The sequence below is a fragment of the Fusarium phalaenopsidis genome, assembly GCF_050370095.1.
Source record: "Fusarium phalaenopsidis strain FUZ10S chromosome Unknown contig_32320, whole genome shotgun sequence".
Classification (NCBI taxonomy): Eukaryota; Fungi; Ascomycota; class Sordariomycetes; order Hypocreales; family Nectriaceae; genus Fusarium; species Fusarium phalaenopsidis.
In genome coordinates this window covers 208644-217691 of record NW_028145397.1, presented here as the reverse complement: position 1 = coordinate 217691, position 9048 = coordinate 208644, and the positions used below count along the sequence as shown (strand labels likewise).

At 51.3% G+C, this 9048-nt stretch overlaps 1 protein-coding gene across 1 annotated transcript; it reads right to left on the bottom strand.

Moving 5' to 3' along the window:
* Window positions 1-3084: 3084 nt before the first annotated feature.
* On the bottom strand, window positions 3085-4152 carry LRP88_12630 (uncharacterized protein; the record flags this gene model as incomplete). The annotated part of the gene is made up of 2 exons (XM_083249023.1): window positions 3085-3624; window positions 3682-4152. The coding sequence occupies 2 exons, from the start codon at window positions 4150-4152 to the stop codon at window positions 3085-3087; spliced, it is 1011 nt and encodes a 336-aa protein (XP_083095260.1).
* Between the last annotated feature and the right edge of the window lie 4896 nt (window positions 4153-9048).

Sequence of the window (9048 nt, the reverse complement as noted above, 5' to 3'; positions counted from 1 at the left end):
TCGTCAGACTCGTTGCTTTCCACTGCTTTGCGGCATCGATCGGAAGCCCATGCGAGGACAGCATGATCGATATAGGCACCAAGTTCGCTCGAGGCGTACACGCCTCTCAATGCAGGATTCTCCTTCACCTCGGGAATATTTCCCGGCTGACTACAGATAGCTCGTGTGATGGCCGAAGCCGGTGGTCTGTGGCGCATCTCAGTCTGCGGCTGGTGAATCGCGTCATCCGCGCCGATGCGTTCAGGGATCGAATCCTCCCACACCGGACGAAATGCAGGACCAACAGCGTGTTGGACGATGTGAAATAAGCCCATCCAGAGATCGCCGGTGCTGAAGCGTTCTGCATATTGCTCATAATGTTCTTCTGGCATCAAGTCGAGATAGTGTTTCGTCGAGGGATCCCTGAACTCGGTCATATGGCTGCGGACGTAGTCGAGGACCTGCCTTTCCAGGGTCCGTGAACGCAGGTCGAGCCAGGACGCGACATCGTCGGCGCCATCGACATCGTCGTCTTCTCTGAGCCGAGTCCACCAATCGTCTCCATAAGCAGTCGCCTTGAGACTTTTGATCGCAGGCACCAGGTCTTCTCGTCGTAAAGGCTTGTTGTTCTCGTGAAGACCGATGATATCAGCGGGTTGGGTGTTGACCCAGCGCACTACATGGTCCATGACCTGTGCCATGACCTCGCCTTCCTCCTTTTTGATCCGCAATAAAGGCTGCACATCCGGAAAACGAAGAGTAAGGTTCTGTTGAAGATGGCGGCAAAGACTGTCATAGGCTTCCTTGTCAAGCGAGGTCAGAAATCCGGTTCGCCGTGTTGCCTTTGTGCTCGGTTTGCCAGTGGAAGGAACCGATGGAGTGGAGTTGCTATCGCCGCTGCTACTGTCCTCCTTGGGATAAAAGACTTGGTATACATCTGCAGCATCATAGGTGTCGTTTTTGAGACTGCAGGCGAGCATGGTCCAGTCTGAAATCTGAATGGACTCAGAGGCGGAGGCAGGAAGTGCCCTTAAAGTTTCGAGTATCTGATAGAACGTATCGAACCAATACTGCTCGTGCAGGACGATGGTACACCCAAGTTAGCCACATATTATTCTAGGCAAGGCTTGATCCGAGACTGTCTGGGGTGGGAGAGGTGAATGAATAAATGGTAGGTCCATCACGGATGTCAAGGGTGAGTTACTCACTCGTCCAATCTGTACCCTGCGATCTGATACCATTTTGAAATGTTGAATGTGGTTCTCCCCAGAGAGGTTCGACACCAGCGGGTAATGCGAGGTCTCCACCGCTCGCTTCTCCACAGCGTGACGAGACGGCTGATGGGAAAGCGAGCTTCACTTGTCAGGCACAGGATATCCAACATCCTTTTCTCGATACCCTTCTTGTTGACATTTTTCTCGGCAGAAAATAGAGTGGGGTCCCGGTCAAAGGCGGAGGCGAGCTGTAACCAGATCTGACCATGTGTATCGGGCAGGGTGAGATCGCGACGGTTGACACGAAGCTTGATGTCAAGTTCGACTGGTAGAGTGTCTGTGTATAAGGATGAGTATTGTTTGTTATGTATGTATAAGTAGTATATCAGGTAGAGAAGATCTGCGGATTGGGGGTGATTGAAGAGGGTCACACCTTTGTCGTAAAATTCGCAAATCCACCACAAATCGCTCGAATCAGAATCCGTCTGTTTCACGTAGTCTTTCAGAGCCTCGATGCGATGCTGGCCGGCCATGAGCTCAGGTTTCTCGTCGCCGTTGAAGTCGGCCCAGTTTTTGAAGGATAGCACATGCTGACGTCGGTCTTGGGCAGTGCTCTGATCAGCGTCTGGGATGGCGTCGATCATTTTTTGAACGGCGGCAGCACTGCAGGAGACCTGGACGTAGTGCTGCTCGGCTCGACGTGCGAGGCCGCCATTCTGGAAAGAGCGACAAAGATGGGCGACGTGATTGCGGTCGAGGGGCCTGTTGTTGCCACGAGACCAGGCGGAATGGAGGAGATGGATGGGCAGCTCAGCGACGGCGAGGCGGTAGGGCTCCGCCTGTTTCCTCAGGGAATCGACCTCGGTGAAGGAAGGTGGAGGAGGCTTTGGTGACTTGGCGGGCTTAGGTGGTGATGATGGGGTATCGTCGGGGACGGGAAGTAGGGAGGGAGAGGTGGATAGACGGGGTTCACGGGAAGGGTGGGTAGGGGTAGTTTTCAGCCGTTTGGAGGGCCGGGGATCGGGGTTGGATTTGGGAGGTAGAGGGCGACCAATTTTGATCATTGTTTGTGATGATTGATTGATGATTATTATTATTGGGATTTATTGTTTGTGATTTATTTTATTTGATGTGGGATGTGGAATTGTAAAAGGGTAAGAAGCAACAGGTGGGAAGAGATGAGGGTTCGGGTTATTATATTGAATGGGAGTGTTAAGGTACAGGGGGTGGGGAAGGTGACTAATAAAAAAAAAAAAGAGGAGGGGGGGGGGGGGGGGGGGAGGGGGGGGGGGGTGGGCTGGGCCTCGAGGTAAGGAGTAGGTGGCAGAGGAGAGGAGCAGAGAGGGGGGGGGGGGGAAAGAGAAGAGGGGGGGGGGGGGGGGGGGGGGGGGGGGGGGGTTTGAGGAGGGGAGGGTGCGCACGGACACCTAAACCCAGGTTTAGGTGGGGAGGGCGTCCAAAAATGGCAAGTTTACTGGTAGGCTTCTAAAATATTAGGGGCTCGTGGTATGGATAGCCCAAAGACGCATAACTTTTAACCCTAACCGGGACCGGTTCGGGGTGATCTTTGACTGCAATTAATAATAATAGTCATATAATAATATTATCCCCTTTTTCTCTTTAATAACTAAAACCTTAAGTTAACCCTAAGCTTTATACCTATGACATATCATATTTAACCATTCACCCTCTAATCATCGTATATTTCGATTTAACCCTAAATTTTAATCTTTTAATTCTTATTTCTTTTCCCTTTCTTTCCTTTCCTTTCTTTTTCTTTTCACTGGCCAAGCCGGCTAACCCTAACCCTAACCCCAACTGACGTTCGAGTCCAACAACTGCCCCAATGATGCCTAGGAACTGAGCCGGCGATTCTAAGGCTGATTTGCCACTAAGCGATGATTGCCTGTCTAAAGGAGACCGTGCCGTCTTGAGCCTGAGCCTTCGTATAGCTGACACCATGGACTTTCAAGCCTTGCGCATTGAGAAGGGCAATGGTACCACCCTGGTTAGAGAGCGGAGCGCGTGGCACTTCGACCGTCACGGTGCCCTTGGCAGAAATATGCAGGCCGGATGGTAGCTCCTGAGCCTCTCCAGCCTTGTTGCGAATCCTCCACCCGGTGAAGTCCACCTCCTGGCCCGTGCGGTTGGTCAGCGTGACGGTTTCCGGGGCGGTTCCCGGCTGGTTATCTGGCCCCGGTGGGTTGACAAACGCCTGGGTAATAAACACCGGGGAGTCGGCAAGGTCATGTTGGGCCCGGTCCCCGCCAGTAAGTTCGGGTGCCAAAAAGTCCGCCCACGTCATATATCCGGTCCTTGGCAGTGGCTGGCCGGCGTCGTTGGGGCCATCCTCGGTATGGACGGCTTGGGATGCGAAGGCGAGGAAGACTGCCTCCCAATGGTCCTCGAACTTGAAAATAAGGGCGCCGTCCTGGAAGACTCCGTTGTCCCTCGCCTAGCGTCGCGAGTTCCCCTGGTTCATGTGTACGTTATGTATACCCCTGCCGTCGCTGAAGTCGGAGCCATAGATGTACACCGTGGCGTCTGCTGAGATCGTGCGATCGAGGATGGGTTTCAGCTGATCAAGGATGTCGTTGTCTGGGCCGTCAACGTCATGCGGAAGGATGCGGCCGTGGCTCCGGCGGAAGAGGTTGCCACGGATGAAGTCGAGTGCAAGGCCCCCAGGCCCCTGCTCTGATGTGCCAGCAAGGAGTTGGAAGCCGTCTTTGAGTGCGTCGAGCTTCTCGGTGATGGCGTGAGTGAATTGAGAGAGCGTCCAGTATGCGAGACGGGATTCCTGGCGATTGCCGGACTTGATGTTGATAGCAGCGCGAGCCTCTCCGGCCTCGTCATTGGTAAAGTAGAGCGAGAGATGTGGCGACATCGAATCTTGATGCCTATCCTCGTCGGTGTAGCGAACGGGCTTTGCCCTCCAGACACCATAGCTTTCAACGACCATTGCGGCAAGTGTAAATGGTCCAAGTGAGAGAGTTTAAACTGGTCAGGATGTGGTGAGCACAGAATAATCGTTTAGCGTCCCTTAAAAACGCTGAGAGCCAGAAGAGGAGACATATTTATACGCACACAAGATCGTATTTTTTTGACTAAAAGCCTCGGGCATCTCGTTGTCAAGCAATATGCTTCGTGTGGAATCAAAGGCGGATGATAGGTAACACAACAGCATGGCGTCATCATTTCAGCCGACGATGCACCTCGGTCACCAAGCCAAAAGCTCCCATTCGTTCTGATGAGGGTTTCCTACGCTATGCATCCTTGATGGCTTAGTATTGCGCAAATTCCGCTAACCGCATTCTCTACCGCCGACTAACTGCTCTTCAGTCCTAGCCGGCTGCCTTCCTTCTTGACCAACCAATCCCGGTCTGTAGGGCGGACCTATGTGCGATGACCGGAGAATGACCATCGCCACTGAGCTCGGGCTTGGAGCTACCTGCCGTATTCGTAGACACAAGTCACATCACTTTCGAATACCCGAAGTTGGTGGCGCAGACAAGTCCGATAAAATCGCTGCAACGAGGCAGAATAGAAGAGTGTCGGATAAGTCTATCATGCAGATTGCTTCCAGTACAGCTCGTTCTGAAAGTTGCTCCCTAAAGGCCTGAAGCTAGGATCCCAGTCTTGAAGAAGCTGGAGTGCACTGACAGAGTTTTGTGCTGAGTGCACACCGGTGTCAAGGCCAGTGAGAACGGTGTGCTGTTCCCCAGACCCTTCGTCATCATGATGGCGGGCGTCCTCACGACGCTCACTCTCATCGATGTTCTCAAGTCACTCATTAGTTGGAGTTAAGCAACGCGTTTTCTGGGTTTCGAGGCTTAACTGCTGTTATTAGCTCTAGTCAACATTTCGTGGTCTGTTTTATTGGAAAGTCGCGGTTGCCGTAATGTCGTTCATAGAATTCCAATAGTCCCTCCTCCCCCCCCCCCCCCCCCAAAAAAAAAGAAAAGTATGGGAAAGACGAAAATAAATGATGCATGTGCCTGATTTTCGAACGCCGAACCATATATATCCCTTCGATTGTCAGGAGGCTCCAGGAAGTAACTGACCCCACACTGCCCCTGTCACTTTAAGCAGTGCATACGGGGAACCTAAAGGTCCTTCATTAATCATTCCCATCTAAAACACCATAAATCATTTTGAAGTTATCTATAAGTTCTTAATCAATCCTTACCGATACCCTTATACATGACGACCAGAGGTTCATCAGAGAAGGTCATAACCGCTGGGAGTATCTCCTTGAGTGCGTTAAGGCTACAACCAGGTCACGAGCAGGGGTCTGATCCAATTAAAATGCCGCAAATTAGAGGTACTTCAATTGCCTCCTATTTTATATGGTGATAGAAGTCCCAACAATCCTGCTGGTTACAAAGGGCAACATCACACTGCCGGCAGCCGTACCTTGTTTTTTTTGGCCCCTTTTTCCTCGTATTGGTGTTGATGCCGGTTAACGGCTTCCTCTTGCTACGTGACCTAATTTGACCGCAGCGGAGTCCTTGACAAGCAAGGCAAGGGCTGTTTTTCCCTCTTTTGACGCGTTCATGCAGCTCCATAGGCGTATTTTCGTCGCCAGCTCGAAATCGCTGCCTGGAATGACCAGTCCAATAAGCCGCAATAAGGTCATCTATAAGGCGGCCTCGCCAGTCACTCTGAGACCGTATTTTCTTCCACTTTGGCTGCCCATGAAGCTGAAGAAGATAGCTATTGATGAGGGCTGTGTCAAGAAGGAAGGTCCAAGCTATAGCCTGCCAAGGGCCACGACGAATTGAGTGACTATAGCCCCGTGATGCCCTTATTTGGTCGCCACGGTCCACATGGTTCATCTCATCGTTGTACGTAGCGGCGATAGAAGGGATCGCAAAGGTCTTAACGGCATCGTCACCAAAAAAACGCTGTATTGGCCGTGCGCGGGCTTGATCTGTATTTGGCCTCTTCCTCTTCCGTATGATAAGCTCGTCGCCTTTGAATACAGTAGATAAGAAGAGCACGAGGGCGTTATCCTTCCACGCGATTTGGTTGACCTAGGGAAGAGTAAGTCAAATTAGTAGGGGTTTTATAGGTAAATTTGACTTAGCTTGCTACCTTATTATCAACTGTTGGAGCCATTCTGACCTCATTGAACTGAAGGAGCCTCCGGCCGGCAGAATCATCGTCTTTGAGCTTCGCGAAGGGGGCGTAGATACCACAGTTGCGGCGGGCCGTGCCTGTGGCCCCGTGGCCATATTGACGGAGGCTTCTAAAGAGGTTAGCGGACGAGAAGAGGTTATCAATGAAGACGTGATATATGGCTTTTGGCAGCTTATTAATAAGGGCAATAACCACGCTTTGTGTCGGGTTGAGGTGTGTGTAAAGTCGCCTTCTTCTCTGAGATCGAAGCCGCGTTACGAGGCTAACTGGACCGTATCTCTTCTTCGGCTCGTGCCAAAGCCACCGCAAGAAGAGGCCTTTTGCGCCGTGGCCCAGATCTTGAAGCCCACGGGGATAGGCTTATTTGGGACTCGTGTTGTCTGGTATGACCTTCCTGTATAGCGGATCATACACTCGTCCACAGCGATATTCGTGCCCGGCTTGAGGAATTCAGTTGACGCGTATTGTAGGTGCCGAGACCACTCGTCAACGGCGGCAAAGACCTTTGTAAGGCCAGCTTTGGCAGCCTCTTTGGCGAGGCTGAAGGGGTTGAAGAGCCGAAGGTGCCGATGAATCAGTTGAAAGCGGTCAAAAGTCATGACTTTGAGGATTGAATGGTCGGAACCTTGGTGCCCTAGCCGGGAAGTCTTCCAATGGTCTCGGATTGTGATTTCCTTATGAATTCCTATATGAATTAGAAGCGCAAGCCATAGATATACCTCTGGCACGGTGGTTGGCTTCCAACTGCGAATTCGAGCCCGTGGCTTCCAGCTTCCAGCTGCGACTGCGAAGCAAATGATCAACCCATTCATTCGTATATTTAACCCATTTTGCAACTAGGAAATAAGGCACAAAGTGATGGAAGAGGTCAAGAGGCTGCTGGGGCAGCTCTTTGACCTCGAGGTCGCGATCGGGCACCATCACCGGGAGGAAATTGGTGCCGCAGCTAGGGACCGGGTTGAATACAGGTCGGCAAGTGAAATCGGCTGGCTGCTCGCGGCGGCTATTCTCTTCTGTAATTATAATGCTTGGATCAGAGGCACTCAGTGCCTGACTAGGGATTGATTGGGAGCTCATGAGTATCTTCAAAAAGATTTGCAAGATATTTTAGGTGGAAATAATTAATGGAGCACTATGCCGTACCCCTCTCGTACCTACGTCATGACTAAGGTCATGTGGGTCGAGTAACTGGCTGTAGCCTTAACGCACTCAAGGAGATAAGTACGGCGGCCCGACTTGCTTCCGACCGAAGACCGAGGGTTCAATTTTACGGCAGATCCTGCAACCCAAACATCCAATCATGCTTGCCATGACTTATATTTATCTTAGCCTCAACGCTTCCGATACCTTAACCTTAACCCTACAGTGATAGATTAGAAAGATCTGCCGAAGACCGACAGCCGGCTAGAAAATCCCCGCTTAGCAGCGCTATGTTGCCGTGCTCCCGCCACCCGTTGCGGAAGTTACCATGCGGTTGCTGTTCTCTCGGGGGTAGAGCATGCGAGATCCCAGGCAGCCTGCTGTCCAGGCCATGGCCAGGCGACCAATTAATGAGTTATTTGTGGCGTAAGTCTATAGAAAGCATGCAGGGAAGCCCACGGTTGTGAATTGTGATGGAACTATGACAGTGGTGTTTCTGGTGTAGGCCAATGGTTATGTGCCAATACCGCTTCACATGCAAACGATTTTCGGTAATATCTAGTCAAAATAATTCGATCCAGTCTCTAACAATACGGTGGATGCAGCCCACGTTTACAAGCTTGGAATCATATTCTAGCATGAGCCGCCTTCCATGAGCATATGGCAAATTTCATTACAATCAACGGCCCGGACACAATTCACAATCAGTTGATGGAGGCCCGTAATGCACAGTCGTGACGTCTGGAAGCCGGTGGGGACCATCTGAGCGGCGAGCCCGATTCTGCAGCGGCAAATGTCGGATTGAGCCAGCTTAGACTGGCCACGATGATTCAGGCTTTGGAACCATACCAAAAGGAGGTAGGTTCATGGTGAGGTCAGATAAAGTAGCGATAGCTTTAAGCTACTTCCGGTTGTTGAAGTGTGGCCTCTGGTCGACCTGAGCTCTGCATCATCATCCGTTAACACTTTCAAAGACAGTCATGGCGCGACCGAGAGAACGCCTTTATCGAAGAGCTTGTCGAAGAGTTTGAGAATAGCTATAAATGTTTCCGTTTGGGGGCGGAGGTATTGAGCATCCGGATACGAATTGGAAAGACGGAATACCGGTAAAGGGAGTATTAGACTTCAAATAAACGTATGTCTAGCAGATATGGGGTTGCATGATGAAGTAGGTGGCCGGTAATTATAGGATGAAATTATACTGAAGATGGCCCAAAGATGGAAGGAACGATACGTTGGAGCGTTGGCTTCGATGACGACGATGTACCGAAGTTACGGATATATGAGTGTCGTTTTTCTACCGCCTTTGCCTGCAGTACCCCGCGCAACACGGCGCAGCAGCCTGACACCAAAAGGGTGGTCATGCTCGTGCCAGAGTCTGCAGTCTCCGAACAATGAAACTCCTCTTGGCACGTTGAGCCCGATTGGCAACCTCAACTAGAAGCTGACCAAAACGCCACAAACTGTATATCACCGAGGGCTTGCAACGTGACGAATAGAATGCGAGCGCAAGTCTGTCATGAACACTGTCTCACTTTTCAGAGTTCACTTCAAGGGTCTGGACCAAAGACTGACT